The following is a 19,902-nucleotide window of genomic DNA, read 5'->3' on the forward strand; positions in this document are numbered from 1 at the left end:
CGATGTGGCAGTGTTGCACTTGGCGCGGAGGGCAGAATCTCCAGTTCAGGCACCGCCGTTCCGCAACAGTTACATTAGCCCTAGAGCACGGATAGCTCGGAGATATCTGCTCTTCTCAGTGGTCATTCATCTGAACTAGAGCTAAAGGATCATTCAACACGAGGTATATACTTATTACTCGGAGATAAATCATGAATAATCTCATAGATCATTGCGCCCTAGACGCAGCCAAGCGAGCTAGTTCCTCGACCCCATCCTCCGACTTCAAGCACAAATAAAAGACTGCGATCCCTCCAGGCATCACTGCATGCTTTTCGGTCCATAATGTATTTCTTTTTCTTCTTCCAAGCCTCCTGATGCTGGCCAGATGATACCCATACTGATCGTACTGTATGCCCTCGCGGGCCTAACGCCCGTATCGGCGCAATCATGTACGAGCCAACCCTTTCCTCCCTTTTCAATTAAACCACTGACACACACTCCAGGCTCCTCAGTAACAATAACCTCCCAATCTTCCGCCGACACCGCCTTCTCCTCCTGCAAAAGCATCTCGGGATCCGTAACAATCTCCCCCTCCGCCTCCGGCACGCTGAACCTCGAAAACCTCGAGCGGATAAGCGAGAACCTGGTTATCGAGTCCACCTCCCTCGTCGGAATAATAATCCCCGACCTCGAAGACGTCGGCGGGTCCGTGTCCGTGACGGATAACGACCAACTCAACCGTCTGTCCCTTGGCAGTTTGTCAACTATAGATGGGGATCTCAATGTCCAGGGGAACAATGCGCTCGTGGACCTGTCGCTTGATGATCTTGAGACGGTCCGGGGTGGGGTTCATTTGAGTGGTGGGTTTAACACGCTGAGCTTTGAGAAGCTTGAGACTGTGGGCGGGAACTCGAGCGTTGTGGCCACGGGGTCGGCGGGGTGTAGTGGTATCGAAGCGCTTGATGCAGAAGGTGAGGAGGAGGCTGAGGGCAGGGTTTTTCAGGGGGGTGTGAGCTGTGCTACGACCACGGTCAGTACTAGTACTAGTACTAGTACGGCGACGAGCACGAGCACGAGCACGTCAACTTCGACTTTAACATCAACGACGACACCGACGGCTTCGGATGAGGCTGCGTCCACAGACTCCAACTCGGTTGACTCGGGGCTTAGTGGCGGTGCCATTGCGGGGATAGTTGTTGGAGTTGTGGTCGGTGTTATCATCATTCTCGTTTTGATCTGGCTGTTTCTTCGTGAGAGGAGGAAAAATCGCGCCAATGCTGTTACTGCCGCTGCTGTCGGTGGTGCTGGTGCTAGCGGTGCAGCGGCAATCGGAATCAAAGGCCCAGACAACGATGAAGAAAAGCAGCCGAGCCAGGATACGAGCATTAGTCCAACGGAAGACACCGCGCCAGCGTTAGCAGCAGCCGGAGGCGCAGCAGCAGGAGCAGGAGGAGCGAAAGGATCCATACCGCGCCGTCCCGTCTCAACATCAACGGCATTCACATTGCCATCGCCAACCTCCACAGATCGAGCCTCGTCAACCCTCCCCTCATCCCTCACAGCGGGCACTTCCAATCCCATCTCAATGCCTGTCCCGACGGCGCTAATACCGGGGACGAACGGGCCGCCGGCTTCGGGTCCTCCGGGTGCTAGACGGGGCGACGGCGACGGCGACGCGCTATTCTTCACGACTGCGCCTGTTGCAGGCCGTCCGCCTCCGCGTCCTCAGCGCCAGCCATCTGAATCCGACGTCCCGATGCTGGATAGCGAGAACGTACATGAGGTCTCTGGGGTCGCGGTACCGAGATCGCCGGAGAGGAGCGAGAGGGTCATTGGTGAGGGGGCGGTGTTTGAGCTTGATGGGGGGTTTGAGGGGGCAAGGCATCAGAGGGCTATCCATGGGGAGCCTGAAGGTGATTCCCACACTTAACAAACGTCCAATGATAGGGATTGTATATAGGAAGGTCGGATGAATTATGATGATAATGACCATGTCCAATCTGTCGCGCCCTGTCTAAACTAGCTAAGCGATTTTTCCTATCTACCCAAGAGAGTAAGAAATAGAGAATAGAGAGAAGGGAAGGTAAGGAAAGGGGTATAACCACCGAGAAAACGAAACAAAACGACCACTATTCAAGTCAAGTCATGCAAGCACATTCTCATTCTCTCGTTCCGATCGCCAGACACCGTGTATGTCAATGCCAATGCAATGCAGCGTATGCGTCCGGACTCACTCATGATAAGGTAAGGTATGTAGTATACAAAGTCGATGCAACAGAAGAGGAAGAAGGGAGGAAAAACCAAGCGAACAAACAGGGTGGGAATTCGAACTATTCAAAAAAGGCAGCAAAAGGGTAACAAAGGTTCCGTCAATCGTCTAAATTACGTAGTGTAGATTTTATACGGCCGGGGCCGGGCCGCGCACTGCCTGCAGTGTCTCGCCCGTGCCTGCCAGTGGTCCGCACCATCCGTAAACGTCGCAGCGGCATTGCTCGTATCGGGGACAGCTGCGAATCCGTGGTTAGCTGCGAACCCAAAAGAAGAGGGGTGATAGTGACGTACTAGATAACCTCCATCCCAAAAATAATATGCCAGATCTTCTCGTATACCCAGCCGACTCCGAAACTATCCGTGCGGTCCGTCTCCGCCGCCCACCTCAGCATCCGCTCGTAGTCCTGTCTTGGCCGCTGCTGGATGCGCTCGCGGCTCACGGCAAACTGCCCGCAGCATACATTCCCAATGTGTTCGGGGACCTGCTCCGCAGGAACACCGAGAATATCCTGGTATACCTCCGGGAAGAACGCGCGGATGTCGTTCTTCTCGATATCGATCTGCGTCGGGCTCCACGGGTGCACGCTCGTCGGACAACCGGGGTCATGCTGGCATCGGAGGTTGACGTAGCCCATTGCGTCGACGGCCTCAAGGCGGAGGTTGCGCAGGGCGTTGCTTGTGAACGGGCCGAAGAGGTCGTTGTGCCATTGGTTGATGTTGGAGTGGATGAAGATCGAGTAGGGCGGGAGATTATCGTAGTGGTCAACGATGTAGGAGAGGTAGGCGGTTGCTTCGCGGCCGCGGGTGGTGCGTGGGAGGAGGAGGCGCGGGTCTGGTTTATCGTCGGTGCTGTAGATGAAGGGGATCGTATCGGGTCCGCTGTGCCGTAACAGACAAGTTAGTTCTCCGCGGTTTCGCCGCACCTATATTGAGTCGACGTACCGCTCTCTAATATACTCCAGCAGCCACTGTAAGTCGTCCGACTGCGTGGCCGCTAATACTAGTCCGACCTGACTCGCATTGCTGTACGTCGCTGTGATTTCAGAGAGCTCGCGAATGACCTGGTCGTGGAGCGATTCCTGGGCTGCGATTACGCCGTCAGCATCGCCGACTGACTGCGCAGACTCTTGTGAAGACGAACCTCGCTGGGCCGGTGTAAGTGGAAATGACCCCCCGCCATAGAGAAATAATGTGAGACTGCTGAGGAGCAGAGCGAGGAAGGTCAGGCCCGTGGTCCGGGGGGCTGGCCAACGGAAGAGGCGCCGCTTAGCCATCAGGACGAACCTCTCCGCGGATCAGAGAGGCGGGCGCAATTGGGACGGCAGAAGAGCGAACTGGGCGAGGAACGACCGAGAGAAGTGTAAGAGAATAAGAGGCTCACGGCAATAAATGATACATTGGGGGAGGATGAAATTGGCTGAAGTCCAGGTCGGCGGTGGTTTCACTAACCAAGTTGGGCGAGTCAGTCTGCACGCATCGCCGCACGTACGTAAGCAGCCCAGCTGGAACGCGCATCGCTGGCGCTCGGCAGGGATGGAGCAAGAAAAGGGGCGGATGGCGAGCCCTTGGCACTGAAGGGCCAATTATCGCTGTTTATTTGTACCTGTGGCCCGTGATTTATTGGTTTTCATTGGTTGTTTGGCTTCAGCTTGTCCTGCTCTGGAAAAGCGCACGACTCGCGTCTGGGCTCAATCTTAGGCCTTTATATTTAGAACTTGAACATCGTCACAAGTCTGCAGCATCAAAGTATAAAATCTTGACAATCTCGACCAAATGCTCAGACGGACAATCTATGGCTGCGGGTTTATCATTGTTTATCTCTCGTATCCTGTGTCACATATCCAGTCTGACTGTGGCCGTGGCTTACAAGCGCCAAGCACCGAATATCCATCAGCCTTGTGGACTCCGCCTAATCTTCGGAGAACCGACCAGTGTTACAATTAGACCACCGTTTTCAGGGCACACCGGGGTCAAAGTTCCAATGTCCAGCTAACCGAGAGCGCATAAGTACTAGCAACTGCTCTTGTGCTCTGTGTCGATTCTTACTTTGCTGTTGTCTCCAAATGGCTTGTTAAAGGCTCGGCACGTGCTCACTTGCCCGTTCGATCTCTGGGAAATTGCGGCTACGCAATGCAATGATGTAGCTACTCCAAGACCGCAAAGATGCCATCAAAGTGGAGTATGGCGATGCTTGATTTTTTCTTAGTCGTGAACAGTTTGGTCCTACATTTGCTTGGTGATTGTAAGCGTTATTTTAGATATTTTAGATTATATGCGGCCATCGGTGGCTATTTATTTATGTGCAGCCAAAGGAAAATATACTTTGAACATAATATTGTCATTCGGCTATAATCAGGATAGTATCACGGCGGTGGAGATAGTCCAGTCTCTCTCAAGAACTCCGTCAGCGCGTCCTTAAAACCTGTTTCTCCGAAAGCCGCGTGCATATTCTTATAGAGGTTCTCCTCCCACTCGGTCACCTTATCAGAAGGCTGCGGATTCGCAGACAACACCAAACCATTTGCCGCTAGAGGAGTTTCTGATGCCGCCGCCTTGATCCGCGCATGGGCTCGACCCGTCGCTGTTTCCCATTCCCTTCGCCGCGCATTGGGAGGCATGAAAGCGTCCACCCAGTCCCACCGGCCAACCGTCTCCCGAAGCGAAGCCGGAAGGCCAGTAATAAAGCAGAGGGCATCTTTTCTCCCACCAAACACGAGCGAGGGTAAGCGTCTCGCGATGAATGGCTGAGTATCCAGCAGCGAGTCTTCTAAGCGGGACTTGAAGAGACGAGGTGGCACGAGCATTAGGAGGTAACAAATCAGCCAGCATAAGCTGCCCCATGCTTCGGCGTTGGTTTGGTCGCTTCTGCTGCCGCTGCCGGAGTCATGAGTCCTAGTAGCTGAGGCAGCTAAGAGGGAGGCCTGGGTCACTAAGACGACGGCTAGGCCGCGTGCCATCCAGAGCATCAGATGCGGACTGTCTGTGCGCATGGGGATATTGGTCAGGGCGTGGAGTTGGGAAGAGTACCCGATGAGTACATCGAGCTCGGACGCGTTACAGTTCGCCGCTACGATGTGCACGTCCACGGCCGCTCCTTCCGATGCTTTCATCCTGGTGTCCTTTTTGACAGAGGCCTGGTTGGCGAAGATGGGCTTGCTGAGATGCTGCAGGAATGCTAGGACGGCCGTGCTGGCAAAAAGGCATCCCAAAATAACCGCCCCAAGGTAAACCCCTTCAAACGCCAGAAAAGCGGCGGCAAGTAAAAGAGCTAGCAGTTCGAGGAATGTGACAGTGTACGAAAGCCAGAACCTCCTAGCATCGGAGGTGTGGTTGGAGTGTAGTTGCTTTAACGTCGGCGTCAGAAATGTGATATTCACCGCCGTTGGCCTGAAAGCTGAGGCAGCATCTGTGCGTTGCTTTGGGGGCTGGGGAGAGAGACCCCGTTTGATCAGCGCCGCATTTTCGAGGACAGCTGCGTTGACCAATGCAAAGGTATTGCCATGCCTTAGGGAAACGACTTGGCTGCTTGAATGACCGAACGTGGGGTATTCAAAGACGTCTTGCTGTCGTATGTTCCAGAGAGTAGCAAGATCTTTGACACACCCAGTAACAGGGGAGTGCAAATCTTACCACAGATCAATCGCACGAGGGCAGACGATACGCGGAGATTTTCCGAATACAGCGCAATGGGTGCATACACGACCACATTTAGGATGAGCGACGCGAACTCGGTTTGCTTGGGACTGGCCGGGTCACGAGCAGGGATACAATAGGGAGTTGTTGATGGTTGTAATGTTGGTAACGGTACGGGATTTGCAACAACTGCCTCGGCCAGGAAGCCGTGCAGCACGAGCAAAAAGAGGCCGAGCGACGATCGAGACATGGGTTTATGCATTTTGAAGCATGTTCAGGAAGAAACCAGGCTAAAATTTTCGTTTGGTTATAAGCGCGGCAAGGCAGACATCGAGGTTGCAGACAGAAGAGAGAACACGGAACCGCGTTCTTGCAGTACTCGGTGAGCATGACAGCTGTAGCCTGGTTTATCCATACCTACATTCTGAATGAGCCGCATGAAGAAAAAAGCAACCAAGAGCGGACTGGGTTGGCTATTATCACCGCACTGTCAGCTGAGAACAAACAACCCAGCAGGTGTAACACTCCAGACGTGTCCAACGCTGATTGGAGATGTAGAACGAGCAAACGCCTTGAGACACTCTGCTGGAGACAGCCAGTGAGGCATCTTGCATTTGGCTTGACAAACTGCCCAAAAGGCACGGTCTAGATTCCATTGCACAAGTCAAAGTCAGAATAGTTGCGGACATGGTATCCAGAAAAGCGTAATCATTCCCCACATTGGGTTCAGCATGCATCATCCAGCTAATATACCCGGTTCACAGTGAGCTACAGCGGCGGATCGAGGTCCTGCAAGCTAGGGTCGATGGCATCGCTAAAGACCTCGGAGATCTTGAAGCGGACGTGGAGAACGACTCATAGAGATATAATACCAACAGCGTCGCTCACGCCCAGTACATGAATTTCAGTCAGATGCAAATGTACGAAGCAAGTTGTACTATCGCTGGTCAAACTTTGGCGATCGAACGCGTGAAGGACCCAGAGAAGAAAGCGCTTTTGACGGCTCGGTTGGGGATAATCAAAGCTGAGTATGCCAGTGGATACGCCAAAATAATGGAAGCCGACAATAGGGCCCAGGAAGCCGCGCGCGATAGCCTTCGCGCTCTGGAAAGATTGAAGAAAGCCCTAGTAGACGGGCGAGCGACTGAGCAACGTCTCCTTTTCAGACTTGAAGAACTGAAGCGAGAGCAAAGATCCCTAGATAGGAAAAAGCTGGATTGGCTGGATCGGATTCTGCGGAGACTGAAGTCCCGGCTAGGGAGAATAGAAAGGAGAGAATAAATCAGGTGATTGGGCAGGGTGTTTTGATTTCTGCTTTTCCAATCTCCATCTCTCCTCTGCATCGCCTCAAAGAACATGGACCATCTGTATCATTCCAAAAATCAAAGCATCCACCACCCGGTTGAATTTCCCCTCGTATACAGGCGCGAGATAAAGTATGAGGGCGGTGACTTTTTCCAGTACTATGCGACAACTGCCTGCGACTGTGGCGCCACCGACCATGGACCCAAGACTTTGATATACGATATCCCGCATCATGCAGACATGATTCAGTGCTGGCTATTCTTTGGCGTTTTGCACGAGTTCTCCTTGACTTTGAGAGTGGCTTTTCGCATGGAGGATTTCGTCCAAGAAGGAAGAGACGGCCAGAAATTCATCACGACTCGCAATCTACCCCGATATATCTGGTATTGGGCCGCGTCCAAGGCTCATGCCAATCCCGACAAACAGGCAACATTGGTGCGCAAAGAATCAATTGATCTCATTCTTGACCATATGAGAACAATGGCCAACATGCTCACTGACCATGAAGAGTCAGACCAGGAAAGTGCAGTGGGCCATCCGGTCCTCATACCGATAAGCATACTTGGGTCGACTTTAGACTCAGTAAACCCTGTGCTTTTCAAAACTGCACCCGGCACCTGGAACATACCACTCGCTCTACGCCGTCTTGTGAATCAGGCAGGATGGTGCCATAGTGAGATTGAAGCCTTGACGCTGGCTCAATTCACCCCGCCATCACTATATCTGTTGGCGCTGCACCCAAAGGGACCAGATGGAAAAGACCATAGCCGGTGCAGCAAGTCAAAATGCGTCGCTTGCCAGCTTGATGAGACCATGTATCACACAGCGCACGCCACGATCAACTGCAAATGCGGCCATGTTGTTCAACAAGGCATTGAGTGCCGAGTGAATGAAATCTTGAAGAGCGGTGGCATTCCCGCGTGTGTACTGATTACCTCAAATGGAAGTGGACAGTGTTCCAGCTTTGATGTAAAGGTCGTCGACACTTCCAGCATTCCGGTAGGCAGACTTAGGCCTAGGCTCGTTTTTGGCTTGATCTCTCATACACTGACCATTTCTCAGACTTATGTTGCTATTCCTCACGTGTGGTCGGACGGTATGGGCAACACCAAAGGGAACACTCTGCCGCTGTGTCTTTGGGAGTATCTTCAAAATCGAGCTCAAAGACTTTACCCCCAACATCCCGGACCTGTGCCATTTTGGATCGACACTATCTGTGTGCCACGGGAGAGGACCATGCGAGATAAAGCAATCCGAGGCTTGATGCGGGTGTATCAGGCTGCAGAAAAGGTGCTCGTGATAGACAAATCTATCCAGTGCCTTTCTTTAGCTACGTCGTCCCCCTTTGAGCTTCTGTTCCGCATGGCTGTCAGTCCATGAACCCGCAGGCTATGGACATTCCAGGAGGCCTGTTTGACCAAGCAACTCTATTATGACTTCCAAGATATGCCGCGTGATGGGTACGAATTGATCGGGCTCCGCGTTGACATGAACGCACCATCAAAATTGGATGCCAAAAGCATCGTTAATAGTACCAATATGGTTAGTCTGTCTGGCGTGAGTCACGAGCATGCTCCGTCTGTCTGGATGCTGGCACGAGCACTGGCCATCGACTGCAATTCTCTAGCCCGAGTCGCTTTGGCTGCCTTCCAGTTTTTTAGATTAGGCGATCCTGACTATCCCAGACGTGAGGACACAGCCTTAGCAGACTTCATCGATCAATGGGGAGATGTTGATACAGTATTCCTTGACATTTACGCCCGATCAGAGACAAGAGGCTCTGGGAGGGCAAACCGGAGAGCGTGACAAGCCTTAGACACCAGGAAGTGTACAATCCTAGACTAGATAGGAACATGAGTGATTCTGTACTCCGGTGCGCGGCCCTTTTTGCCGGGCTCCAAGGCCGCATGACTAGTCGTCGCGACGACGAAGCAGTCTGCATTGCCAACCTCATGGGTATAGATGCCCTTCCAGTTGTTCAAGCATCCCGGCCCAATCAACGTATGAAGATTTTGCTACTGGCCTTGTGCAGAATTCCCGGACACATTCTATTCAATCCGTATCCGCGCATACAGGAGAGGGGATGGCGCTGGGCCCCTGAGAGCTTCCTAGATATGGGCCGCTACCTCAAAATGGAGAATACTCGAATTGCGCGTGTGCATGAATTTGGTCTGGCCCTGCGGTCACCAGGGATTCGATTGCATCTCAACGACACGGTACCTGACGAAGCCGACATCAGGGTAGGGATCGGTCACAAAGTTTACTACCTGAAGATGAGGGTCGTCGATAGTGAAGGTGCCCTCATAAGGTTTAACGAATGGAAATACATTCACGATGCCCTCCAATCGGATCTTTTGCTCATTGTGGGCGGTGTTTCCGAAGAAACATTCAGCAGGGAAAGCGCGGCTATAGTAGCTCTGTAAGACATAGTTGATGACGACGAAGTACTTTTTGTCGAATACTGGCGATATGTCGAGGTTGAAGTTGGCCCTGAAGTCTCTGATGATGAGAAGGGATCTCTCCACGGCGAGGGCGAGTGGTTACCACAAAACCAGAAGTGGGTGATAGTGTAATGGGCCTTCTGTTCGAAGAACTAATGCCGGCATACTCTACGTACGGTCATATGATATGCTAGAGTTGAGATGAGCTATTTCCCGAAATCGGCATCGAGGTAAGCCGAGTAAACTGGTGAAACGACCATTTATTGCCGGTATCGACCCCGATTCGCGTGATCAGGTGACCGCGTGCAGTTTACTCCCATGGTGGGATACCGAAGAAGGCGAATTATTTTGAGAGGCCATGTGAATGATGCTGCACGGCACTGAGCTTCAGGTACCTCTGGCCAGGCCAAGGAGGCTTCTCGTCACACCTTCCTGGATTCTATTAACAACCGCTTGGAGTTACCCGGAGACCGGAGGCGCGGGGTGAGTTGTCGCGACTCGGGTCGACCGTGATGGAAATCAACCGAATCGCCATCATAGGCTCAGAAGGTGCAAGCGCAAAGAGAGACCGAACTCGACAAATTTAACCGCCTGTAGCGAAGCACCGGGACAACTCCGAGCGAGGAACCGAGCGGGTGATTGGGCGCAGGGCAAGAGACATTTATCCGTGCGGGAATTGGTGGAGAATTACCCCATCGGGAAGGATATTTGTTTCCCCGCGGAGGAGTGTCTACCGACTGACATCATTGTCACTGTGACGACTTTTAGGAGTGTTGTTGGTGAAAGCAAGCCATTTGGAAGGCCGCAAGAGCTTGACTCTATACGGCTTGAAGCATGCTGTACAGAGCGTTGCATATGCATCGGCAGGCAGGTCGGGAGTGCAGGTTGCTGCTATGATGCCATCAAGGGAGCCCCGCCGAGGGGTACAAGGTCGCATTGGCGGGGAAGATCGAGAGAGGACCTGGATCATGAATCGACCGTCGATGGTGGCATGGATGGCTTCCAAGGTTACCAACGTGAAACCCCACCGGAGCTGATGCGCGTCCTTTTTATTGCCCCTCTCTCCCCTCCCAACCTTCTGTCTTCAATTCTCCATCTTTCCTCTTCTTCATTGCATCTCCCCATTCCGTTCATCCATCTACATTCACAATGTCTCTCGGCAAGAAGGTTACTCTCAACACCGGTGCCCAGATCCCGTACGTATGCCGCAGCCTGCCACTGCCGACGCCTGCTAACATCCTCTAGCCAGCTGGGATTTGGCACCTGGCAGTCCGCTCCCGGCCAGGTCGGCGAGGCCGTCTACCAGGCTCTGAAGGTCGGCTACCGTCACCTTGACTTGGCCACCATCTACCAAAACCAGCGCGAAGTTGCCGAGGGTATCAAGCGCGCCTACAAGGATGTCCCCGGCCTCAAGCGTGAGGACATCTTCATCGTACGTCAATCCTTTGGCAAACGTGTACTTTTCAGGCATGGTACTCACAACCGACTGCAGACATCCAAGCTCTGGAACACCCAGCACGACCCCGCCGTTGTCGAGAAGGCTCTGGACGAGTGTCTCGCCGAGCTGGAGCTCGACTACCTTGACCTGTACCTCGTCCACTGGCCCGTCGCCTTCAAGACCGGCGAGAACTACTTCCCCCTCGACGAGAGCAGCAGCCACCCCGACGGTGACGTTCTCATCGAGGACAACATCTCTATCGTCGACACCTGGAAGGCCATGACCAAGCTCCCCAAGGAGAAGGCCCGCGCCGTTGGTGTCTCCAACCACACCGTCGAGCACCTCGAGGCCATCATCAACGCCACCGGCGTTGTTCCCGCCGCCAACCAGATTGAGCGTCACCCCGTCCTCCAGAGCAACGACCTGATCGAGTACGCTGCTAAGAAGAACATCCACATCACTGCTTACTCCGTATGTTCATCACACTCAAATCTACTCTCCAACTAGTGAAAGCATACTAACGAACAGCCAGGCATTCGGTAACAACATGTACAACATCCCGCTCCTCGTCGCCCACCCCGACGTCAAGGCCGTCGCCGACGAGGCCTCCAAGCGCCTCGGCAAGACCGTCACCCCCGCCCAAGTCATCCTCAACTGGTCCCAGGAGGGTGGCCACTCCGTCATCCCCAAGTCCGTCACTGCCTCGCGCATTGCCGAGAACTTCCAGGAGGTCGAGCTCACCAAGGAGGAGCTCGCCAAGGTCTCCAAGCTCGGCGAGAACCGCCGCCGCTACAACACCCCCTACGTGGCCAACAAGCCCCGCTGGCCCATCAACATCTTCAACGAGGAGGATGAGAAGCCTGCTGCCCACAAGGTTATTGTTTAAGTGCTGGTCACTGATGATGAAATGAGACGAGACGAGATGTATATATGGAACGAATAAAATATAGATGATCCCACAACCTCACCCTCTTTCTAAGTGGCTATATTGTAGATTATGTCTTGTTGATGTATCTAGATAGTACAAATAATCTTCCCCTTCGTCTGATTACTCTCCATCAACTTATGCGCCTCCACCACATCCTCAAACTTGAACACCTTCTCAACAAACACCTTAAACTCCCCACTCGTCAACTTGTCCAATGCATTCTCAACAACCATATCGCGCAGTTTCCGCTGGTACTCCTCATCCCGACTCCGCAGCGTACTCCCCTCATACCTCACCCGCTTGCGCAAAAAGTACGAGATGTCCACATTCTCAACCTTGATTCCGCCCAGGAACGCAAGGTTCACAATGCGGCCATCAAGCGCCGCGCTCTTGATGTTATCCTGGAAGTAGCCCGCGCCGATGTAGTCGACGATCACGTCGACGCCACGGCCGTCCGTTGCCTTGGAGAGCTCCTCCGCCCAGTTCTGTGTGCGGTAGTTGAAGCCCGCCGTTGCGCCGAGCTTGTCGACGCAGAAGGAGATCTTTTCGTCGGAGCCCGCGGTCACGTAAATTGCGGATGCGCCGGCCGCTCTGGCGAGCTGGATACCTGCTATGGAGACGGAGGAGGCGCCCGCGTGCCAGAGGACGGAGTCGCCGGGCTTAAAGGCGCCGACGAGGTGCAGGGCTTGGGTTGCTGTTATCCATGTCTAAAACGTACACATTTAGCATCGGAAACCAACGAGACTCAATAAGCATTGAGAGGGAATAAAAGTAGATGCACCTCAGGAATACCCGCCGCCTCCTCCCACGACAACTCCTTAGGCTTGTGGATGAGCATCCCCGTCGCAACGGCAATGTACTCGGCGTAGGCGCCACCGTACGCCAGTCCGAAGACCTCATCGCCGACCTTGAAGTCCTCTGTCGCGCCGTCGCCGAGCTCCGCGATTGTTCCGGAGAATTCGACGCCCAGGGTTGAGGGGGCTTGAGGGGGGACTGGGTATTGGCCTTCGCGTTGGAGAAGGTCCATGCGGTTCAGGCCGAAGGCCTTGACTTTGACGAGAGCCTGTGTGGCACCGAGCTCGGGGATGGGAATGTTGTCGATGAAGAGGGCGTCGGCGGGACCTTTGCCATTTTTAATGGCTTTAGAGGAAAGAGGGGTTAGTTTGGGGGTGATGAGGGGAGGGAAGGGGAGAGAGGAGGTACATACCGACGGCCCGCATAGTCTTTTGAGAGGACATGTTTGGAATGTTCAATTGGGTTGTATAGACGATTGTTTCAATGCGGAGGGTGAAAAGCTTGGTAGGAAGACGGCGGGTTAAGAGAAAAAGCTATGATGTCGTTGATCGATAAGAATGATTGATAAGCAGGCGGGGTCATTTTCCCCCTCCACGGATCTCGCGGATAGCTTCATCCGGTTGCCGAGCAAGGTACTTAGTGACAGTGATCTATTGACGTTCAATTGACGTGCTAATCGCTGAAAATGCCCAGATACGATGGCAAAATGGTCCTTACAATCCTTGTTCGGATCGAACCCCGCACCCCAGAATCAACATGATTTAGGACATTCTACGTCTTTTCAGATTCTCTCCGATCTCCACCTTGAGGCTACAAATTCCTACAGAACATTCTCCAGTTCCCCGTGCAGTCCAAATCTCATTGTAGCCGGCGACATTGGGCGTCTCGCTGATTATGCGGACTACCTGTTCTTTCTCCAACAGCAGACTGCCCAATTCGAGCGCATTTTTCTCGTGCTCGGGAACCATGAGTTCTATGGGTTATCGTACGATGAGGGGATACAGAAAGCAAGAGAATTGATTGGCGAGCCGTTGCTAGAGCGTCGTGTGGTTCTACTGAACTGCGGTCGATATGATGTTCCTGACAGCAAGATAACGGACCTTGGTTGTTCACTTTGAGCTTTATCCCCGAGAGCAACAGGGACATTGTAATGCTCAAGGTGCAGGATTACCGAAAGATCGAAGGTTGGAATGTTGACACGCATAACCGCGCTCACGCGGCAGACCCCACCTGGCTCCAAAAGCAGATACGCCTCATTAAAGAAGAGGGAGGCACCAGGAAAATTGCAGTCGTCACTCATCACGCGCCAATGACAAAGAGGACATCTGAGCCGCAACATGCGGGAAGCGCCGTATCATCGGCATTTGCAACTGATCTGTTGATTAAGAGCAGACTGAGAAACGGCGAGTGGGGCGGTGTCAAGCTGTGGGTATTCGGGCATACGCACTTCTCAACGGATTTCGAGAAGGGCAAGATCAGGGTGGTCAGCAACCAGAGAGGTTATGGGATGCCCTGGATGAAGGAAAAGGACTTTGATGTCGGGAAGGTTGTTCATTTGTAGATGACCTAGACCTCGTTCTAAAAGTAGATACCTTGTGTAATGGTGCCCCACACTAGCAAGGATGATCCTCCTGGTCAGCACTATGGAGTAAGCTTAATGATATTATGCATATAACTGCACTATAACCTCAAGCCTAGTACATCTCAGTCCTTTTCAATTCCCTTCAATTTCTCACAAACCAACAACGAATCTATCAGCAGTACTAAGCACTCTGCTCTACAAGATGAAATCCAAAACTCGAGACCCAAGTGGATCCCTTACAAATCTCGGACACTTTCCAACGGTTGTGGATCTCTCGGGGCTTGATGTCACCGACTCTCATCGACTTTCCCGTGTCTCCCGCGTATAAGACTACGCCGATACCTGACTACAGACCTAAGAGACCAGTCTGCACCCTTGTCACTTCTTCAAGATACCCCAAACCTTCCAACCCCACAAACACCGCCAAAATGCCTTCCATGAAGCAATGGGTCCTGGCCAACAAGCCCACCGACCTCCCTACCACTACTGGCCCCAACCCCACCTTCAAGCTCGAAACCACCGACATCCCTAAGCCCTCCTCCTCGCAAGCCCTCGTCAAGACCCTCCTCCTCTCCAACGACCCCGCCCAGCGCACATGGATCGTCCCCGACGCCGACCCCAACCGCCTCTATGCTCCTCCCGTCCAGGTCGGCTCGCCCATGTCCTCCTTCGCCCTTGCTGAGGTCGTCGAGTCCGGATCGCCCAATGACCTGGCTGTTGGCAGCCTTGTCCTTGCCCCCACGAACTGGACCGAGTACTCTGTTCATGAGATCAAGGGTCTCCAGGCCATCAAGCCCATTGAGGGACTCGACCTCGGCCACTTCCTCGGTGCTCTGGGTTTGACTGCTCTCACTGGATACTATGGTATCAAGGAGGTTGCTGGCGCGACTAAGGACGACACCGTTGTTGTTTCTGGTGCTGCTGGTGCTACCGGAAGCATGGTTGTGCAGATTGCCAAGAAGATCATTGGCTGCAAGCGGGTGAGATTGAGAATCATCATGGGTAGCTAGCTATATCGGATCGAGAAAGCTAACCGCTATTGATAGGTCATCGGTATTGCCGGAACCGACGAGAAGTGCCGCTGGGTTGAGAAGCTCGGTGCGGACATCTGCATCAACTACAAGAAGGACTCCTTTGAGCAGGATCTCATCAAGGAGACCGAGGGCTTTGTTGAGGTCTACTTCGGTATGTCCTAGTGATGCACTCTATTAGATATCAGCGACTGACGATTATAGACAACGTCGGTGGTAACATCCTCGACCTTATGCTTACCCGCATGAAACGCCACGGCCGCATCGCTGCTTGGTATGTCATGCCCTAACTCCCATATCCGTATTTGTGTAACTGACAACCTGCAGCGGTACCATCTCCAACTACAACCGCCCCGACCCCATCGGTCTCAAGAACTTCTTCGTACGTTCCAATTGCCCCCGAAACCAACTGACTATCCATTACTAACAACGAACAGGAGGTCGTCTCTATGCGCCTGCACATCCACGGTTTCATCGTCCTTGACTACATCCACAAGTTCGGCGATGTCGTCGCCGAGCTGACGCAGGCCTGGAAGGAGGGCAAGATCGTCGTCGACGAGTCGATGCAGACTGTCGTTGAGACCAAGTTCGAGGATATCCCCAACACCTGGATGAAGCTCTTCGAGGGCGCCAACACCGGCAAGCTTGTCACCAAGATTGTTGCGTAATTTGCTTGCAATCCTTCTCTGGTTGGATAAATATCTGGCGCGTTGGTTTAGAGATTGACCTAGGGTTATTAGACTCACCTATTGTATATAAAAACTAATAATAATGTCAACGATAACATCACATGCATGCATCGTCGGTTCGTATTTCAAGGGCATTGCACTTAAAGGCTGATTACCCAGCAATGGGAGGACTACCAAGCAGCGCAGTCACTGGTCACACCACAACATGATGAAAGTCAATGATGATGTAGGTTTGCTCAATCTCTGCCTGCAGCTCAAGAATTGTCAGAAGCTCGAGCCTGTCATCAAACAAACTGGTTGAACGTGTCTGATTTTACCCTGCAGCCCTGTCATTCCTGCCGCAGCAAACAAGCAAGTTTACCTACCCACGCCATTGCCGTCTATGGTACGACCCGAAACTAGCTAGGTTTAGCAAACGGAGCTTGCTACTCAGACATAAAAGCAAGCCTACCTCTCTCACTGGGATCACGAATCCTCATTTTCCAATAATCAAGCATCCCTAACCCAACAAGAATTCCGACTTTGATCCTACAGAAGTTGCGAGCAACCAACAGAAACCTGCAAGGTCTTCCCGCTATCATCCGGAATTCTCTAGAGAGCCGGGAGAGCTGTGTTGATGGTCATCGCCAAGAGTACGACCATAACGCGAAATGGTCGGGATTAATGGCAGAGGGCCACCATCCGACAATAAGACGGTCGACCATAGCACAGCCTCGCGAGCGACTGCGAAAGCGATGTCGATCTCCAGATGTACCCACTCGTGCCGATTGACTTGGCGGTCGATCCAGGTCCTGAAGCTCGATAAGCCCTGGCTCCCAGCGGCGTACAATTCGCAAAGGCAAACTGCGCGATCGCGACAGAATTAGTCGCACTGACGTCTGAAATATGAGGATCATCGTTGTTCATGAAGAGGAGATGTTCTAGATGAGCGCCGAAACATGAAGGACAACGTTCCTTCCCTTATCCGTTATCTAGACCACGGCTCGACGGAGAGACTTCGATGAAGAGACGGTGAAGAAAATGCTCAGCTCGGGCTTCTCAGCTCCAGGCGGATTGGCTGGCTTCTCTACTGTGGCGTTGACAGAGGAGCGGTCTGTTTTGAGTCTGCAGTTGCAGGTGGCCTCGAATCCTGTTGTTGTTTCATTGCAGCCGAAAGTTGGACGAAGTATCACATTATCACTATGCGCTCCCCGAACTAAGCAAGTTATCACGTCATGGATAGTGTGCAAGCTCAGCAAGAGAGTTCCAAAAAAACTCTGTCGAGTGAGGGGATCGGGCGGCTTTGGCTTTATACGAGACAGGCGGAGGAAACACCGGGCGAGAGCCCCTTAAAAAGTCTGGGGCCCCGGGCGAAGCTGTTAGTCAGCCGACGGGCTTTCCTTTGTCTCGTTCCTCTTCCTCCGCCGTACATCTCTCCCATCCGCGAGATTCTCCCCTGTTCAAAGAAAGAGTGCCTGTCATGTCATCGCCGGACCTGAAGCGGAGAAAGGTCCGCAAAGGTACCCACAGCTGCTGGGAATGCAAGCGCCGCAAGATGAAATGTATATTCGATTCGTCCGGTGCTGCCTGCATTCTCTGTTGGCGACGGGGCTCCAAGTGTATCGGCCAGGAGTTTTCGGATGAGACTCTCATGGACAATATTGGCTATGGTCATGTACCATCCATGTCTATTCCAACAGCGAGTGAACATGGTAAGCGAGTACTATGTTTACTCCGGGCTCAGTGGCGTCCACCAAGCATTTACCGCATATGGCCTTTTACAAAAAGTTGGAGGTATGAATTCCCCCTTGTCAGATTGTGTGACAGAGGCCTGATTGGTCTCAGAGTCGCAGCACCAATCAACATGAGGCATTGTCTCGGTTCTTATATCAGTCCCTTTCATCACGACAGGGCACGGAAAAGATATGCAAAGCCAGTCAGTACCCCGGAGTCCTCGTCCATGAGCTGCTGTCAATGCCTTACGATGAAATTAAATAAAGAAGGCAAAACCGAGCACAGCCTATTGAATGGGCCAGAGCCAGACGCTCATCCTGTTTCCCTCGCAAGACACATGCTTCGTATCGCCATCTTTCTATAGCATCTCCATCCAAAGGTACACGAAGACTTGAAAGGGCTATCCGAGTCGCCGGGGTCTATAATGGAGCGGCTAATCAGCCTTGCTAATAATCTCGTTACAACGGACGATGACCTTCTCGGCAGCATTGAAAGTCTGGAATGCGTCATGATCGAGAGCATGTATCAGACCAACTTCGGTAATCTCAGGCGAAGCTGGATGGCCAGTCGAGGAGGCATGGCCCTAGCACAGCTGAAGGGCCTCAATCGGGAAGACAGAAAGGCACAATACCAAATGCTTGACCCCAGCGGGGAATACAACCCGCAGTTCGTGTGGTTCCGAATCCTATACCTGGACCGCTACCTGTGCCTTACGTTAGGGCTACCTCAAGGGTGCATGGACCTTACAATGGCTTCTGATACATCACTCAAAACGGACTCACCCTTGGGAGGTCTTGAGCGGATATTCTGCGTCGTTGCCTCGAAGATCTTGGAGCGGAATGCACCCAGGATTACAACATGACACGTTCGCTTGATGAGAACCTGCAGAAGGCAGCCAGAAACCTTCTTAATATGTGGTGGCTAATACCGAACCTAAACATCAACTCGACCGAGACCTACTCACTGTTCTGGGAGACGCGCCGGTTAGCCGCCCAAATGACCTACTACAACCTCCTCAACCAACTTCATATGCCTTTTATGCTTTCTTCATCCTCATCTGGACACAAGTACGAGTACTCACGGATTACCTGCGTGAACGCATCACGGGAGAACATGGAGAAGGTCAACCGTCTTAACGGCGATGCGCTCAGTGCAAAAAGCGCAGACTTGCTACGGCGGCTCTTAAAAATTGACGCTCAGAAAGCCAATAGCGATCAAAAAGTCAGCGTTCAAGAGCCGAACATGAGACGACACTGCATGATGATGTGGACAGCTCAGCGGTCAAGGTACATATCCCATACTTTGGGATCATCAAGATTGCTAGCGAAGGAATCAGCAAGGAAGTCCGCAAATCACCCCCTGCTACTACAATGCCGCCTCCATCGCAGTCAAATCTAGTGGACACACCCCAAACACCCTATCCACCAACCTATCAACAAGCAACCCTAGCAAACCCGCCCAGTGTTGCTCGACCTCCTGCAGGAAGTGCTACCGGGCCCATAATCCCAATCATCTTTGGATATACCCCTGCCAAGGTTGAAGCTCTCTCAGCTTCGGTTTCAGTGCCAGCTCAGGATAATATTCCTCCAAATATGTTTCTCCAACCTCAGACCGACTTCGACGATCCTAGCTACTTCCAGCAACAAAGCGGCTATCCTGGGCTGACGGCTAATGCGGGAGACTGGGCTTTCCAAGGCGTTGACATGGCTTTCTTTGAGAGCCTGATGAGGAGCAATGAGCAATATGACGGCGTGGACTGGACTTCGTATGCATGATAGGAAACAGTGGTGCGCGGTTTGACGTGTGCGTTTCTCTTCAAGAGGTTTAGCAGGTCATCCAAGCCTGGGGATCAGCTTGTCCCGTACATTGGACCCCGATTGAGTCATGGCTCTCAAGGTGCGTCCCGGACGGAAATAAGCAATACGCCTGGCTGCACAGTTATCGGGGTCCTATAAGCCTCAGCGGCATGATTTCGCCGCACACGGGGCTCTAGCATGCTCAAACGTTTGAGGATCTCGAAGCAGCAAATGAGTCCACGGATGAGCGTTTTTTTCTCCGAGCCATGCTCCCACCCACATCCGTGGTAGAAGGGTT

General features: G+C 52.7%; 10 protein-coding genes across 10 annotated transcripts; 7 read left to right on the forward strand and 3 right to left on the reverse strand.

Annotated features, from left to right (window-relative positions):
• The first annotated feature begins 23 nt into the window (after positions 1-23).
• BDW74DRAFT_55889 (putative GPI-anchored cell wall protein Pst1) lies at positions 24-2,020 on the forward strand. The gene is made up of 3 exons (XM_073733162.1): positions 24-163; positions 223-431; positions 486-2,020. Exons 2-3 carry the CDS (start codon positions 368-370, stop codon positions 1,910-1,912), a joined length of 1,491 nt encoding a protein of 496 aa, XP_073581751.1. The 5' UTR covers positions 24-163; positions 223-367; the 3' UTR covers positions 1,913-2,020.
• On the reverse strand, positions 1,866-3,665 carry BDW74DRAFT_157309 (DUF3431 domain-containing protein). The gene is made up of 4 exons (XM_073725121.1): positions 3,395-3,665; positions 3,196-3,337; positions 2,545-3,132; positions 1,866-2,489 (listed from the first exon to the last, which is right to left on the reverse strand). The coding sequence occupies exons 1-4, from the start codon at positions 3,525-3,527 to the stop codon at positions 2,381-2,383; spliced, it is 972 nt and encodes a 323-aa protein (XP_073581752.1). The 5' UTR covers positions 3,528-3,665; the 3' UTR covers positions 1,866-2,380.
• A 951-nt stretch (positions 3,666-4,616) lies between these two features.
• On the reverse strand, positions 4,617-6,148 carry BDW74DRAFT_180316 (uncharacterized protein; the record flags this gene model as incomplete). Its single annotated transcript, XM_073729710.1, has 2 exons — positions 4,617-5,816; positions 5,900-6,148. The coding sequence occupies 2 exons, from the start codon at positions 6,146-6,148 to the stop codon at positions 4,617-4,619; spliced, it is 1,449 nt and encodes a 482-aa protein (XP_073581753.1).
• Positions 6,149-6,695: 547 nt separating this feature from the next.
• On the forward strand, positions 6,696-8,808 carry BDW74DRAFT_55972 (uncharacterized protein). The gene is made up of 2 exons (XM_073733164.1): positions 6,696-8,190; positions 8,254-8,808. The coding sequence occupies exons 1-2, from the start codon at positions 7,243-7,245 to the stop codon at positions 8,569-8,571; spliced, it is 1,266 nt and encodes a 421-aa protein (XP_073581754.1). The 5' UTR covers positions 6,696-7,242; the 3' UTR covers positions 8,572-8,808.
• BDW74DRAFT_55973 (uncharacterized protein) lies at positions 8,809-9,778 on the forward strand. The gene has a single exon (XM_073733165.1). It carries the CDS (start codon positions 9,045-9,047, stop codon positions 9,612-9,614), a length of 570 nt encoding a protein of 189 aa, XP_073581755.1. The 5' UTR covers positions 8,809-9,044; the 3' UTR covers positions 9,615-9,778.
• Positions 9,779-10,415: 637 nt separating this feature from the next.
• akr1 (putative aldehyde reductase (AKR1)) lies at positions 10,416-12,032 on the forward strand. The gene is made up of 4 exons (XM_073725122.1): positions 10,416-10,828; positions 10,878-11,064; positions 11,125-11,541; positions 11,603-12,032. The coding sequence occupies exons 1-4, from the start codon at positions 10,782-10,784 to the stop codon at positions 11,954-11,956; spliced, it is 1,005 nt and encodes a 334-aa protein (XP_073581756.1). The 5' UTR covers positions 10,416-10,781; the 3' UTR covers positions 11,957-12,032.
• Positions 12,019-13,257, reverse strand: BDW74DRAFT_157315 (NAD(P)H-quinone oxidoreductase). Its single transcript, XM_073725123.1, has 3 exons — positions 13,206-13,257; positions 12,780-13,138; positions 12,019-12,705 (listed from the first exon to the last, which is right to left on the reverse strand). Exons 1-3 carry the CDS (start codon positions 13,234-13,236, stop codon positions 12,085-12,087), a joined length of 1,011 nt encoding a protein of 336 aa, XP_073581757.1. The 5' UTR covers positions 13,237-13,257; the 3' UTR covers positions 12,019-12,084.
• Positions 13,258-13,943: 686 nt separating this feature from the next.
• BDW74DRAFT_180320 (uncharacterized protein) lies at positions 13,944-14,354 on the forward strand (the record flags this gene model as incomplete). The annotated part of the gene is made up of 1 exon (XM_073729711.1): positions 13,944-14,354. One exon carries the CDS (start codon positions 13,944-13,946, stop codon positions 14,352-14,354), a length of 411 nt encoding a protein of 136 aa, XP_073581758.1.
• Positions 14,355-14,803: 449 nt separating this feature from the next.
• Positions 14,804-16,074, forward strand: BDW74DRAFT_180321 (MDR family NADP-dependent oxidoreductase; the record flags this gene model as incomplete). Its single annotated transcript, XM_073729712.1, has 5 exons — positions 14,804-15,355; positions 15,422-15,560; positions 15,611-15,680; positions 15,734-15,788; positions 15,844-16,074. 5 exons carry the CDS (start codon positions 14,804-14,806, stop codon positions 16,072-16,074), a joined length of 1,047 nt encoding a protein of 348 aa, XP_073581759.1.
• A 2,592-nt stretch (positions 16,075-18,666) lies between these two features.
• BDW74DRAFT_180322 (uncharacterized protein) lies at positions 18,667-19,583 on the forward strand (the record flags this gene model as incomplete). The annotated part of the gene is made up of 2 exons (XM_073729713.1): positions 18,667-19,094; positions 19,145-19,583. 2 exons carry the CDS (start codon positions 18,667-18,669, stop codon positions 19,581-19,583), a joined length of 867 nt encoding a protein of 288 aa, XP_073581760.1.
• Between the last annotated feature and the right edge of the window lie 319 nt (positions 19,584-19,902).

This window comes from Aspergillus multicolor, assembly GCF_047715735.1.
Source record: "Aspergillus multicolor strain CBS 133.54 unplaced genomic scaffold BDW74scaffold_21, whole genome shotgun sequence".
In the NCBI taxonomy this organism is placed as follows: Eukaryota; Fungi; Ascomycota; class Eurotiomycetes; order Eurotiales; family Aspergillaceae; genus Aspergillus; species Aspergillus multicolor.

Bases quoted from the DNA above. Each gene is read 5' to 3' on its own strand.
- BDW74DRAFT_55889 (XM_073733162.1), top strand. From the start codon at position 368: ATGATACCCATACTGATCGTACTGTATGCCCTCGCGGGCCTAACGCCC. The intron at 432-485 runs GTACGAGCCAAC...CACACACTCCAG, and splicing joins GCCCGTATCGGCGCAATCAT to GCTCCTCAGTAACAATAACC.
- BDW74DRAFT_157309 (XM_073725121.1), bottom strand. From the start codon at position 3,527: ATGGCTAAGCGGCGCCTCTTCCGTTGGCCAGCCCCCCGGACCACGGGC. The intron at 3,338-3,394 runs GTTCGTCTTCAC...GCGTAATCGCAG, and splicing joins ACTTACACCGGCCCAGCGAG to CCCAGGAATCGCTCCACGAC. The intron at 2,490-2,544 runs GTACGTCACTAT...ACGGATTCGCAG, and splicing joins TTTGGGATGGAGGTTATCTA to CTGTCCCCGATACGAGCAAT.
- BDW74DRAFT_55972 (XM_073733164.1), top strand. From the start codon at position 7,243: ATGGACCATCTGTATCATTCCAAAAATCAAAGCATCCACCACCCGGTT. The intron at 8,191-8,253 runs GTAGGCAGACTT...ACCATTTCTCAG, and splicing joins TCGACACTTCCAGCATTCCG to ACTTATGTTGCTATTCCTCA.
- BDW74DRAFT_55973 (XM_073733165.1), top strand. From the start codon at position 9,045: ATGAGTGATTCTGTACTCCGGTGCGCGGCCCTTTTTGCCGGGCTCCAA.
- akr1 (XM_073725122.1), top strand. From the start codon at position 10,782: ATGTCTCTCGGCAAGAAGGTTACTCTCAACACCGGTGCCCAGATCCC. The intron at 11,065-11,124 runs GTACGTCAATCC...AACCGACTGCAG, and splicing joins AGCGTGAGGACATCTTCATC to ACATCCAAGCTCTGGAACAC. The intron at 11,542-11,602 runs GTATGTTCATCA...ACGAACAGCCAG, and splicing joins TCCACATCACTGCTTACTCC to GCATTCGGTAACAACATGTA.
- BDW74DRAFT_157315 (XM_073725123.1), bottom strand. From the start codon at position 13,236: ATGTCCTCTCAAAAGACTATGCGGGCCGTCG. The intron at 13,139-13,205 runs GTATGTACCTCC...TTTCCTCTAAAG, and splicing joins AAAGACTATGCGGGCCGTCG to CCATTAAAAATGGCAAAGGT. The intron at 12,706-12,779 runs GTGCATCTACTT...TGTACGTTTTAG, and splicing joins AGGCGGCGGGTATTCCTGAG to ACATGGATAACAGCAACCCA.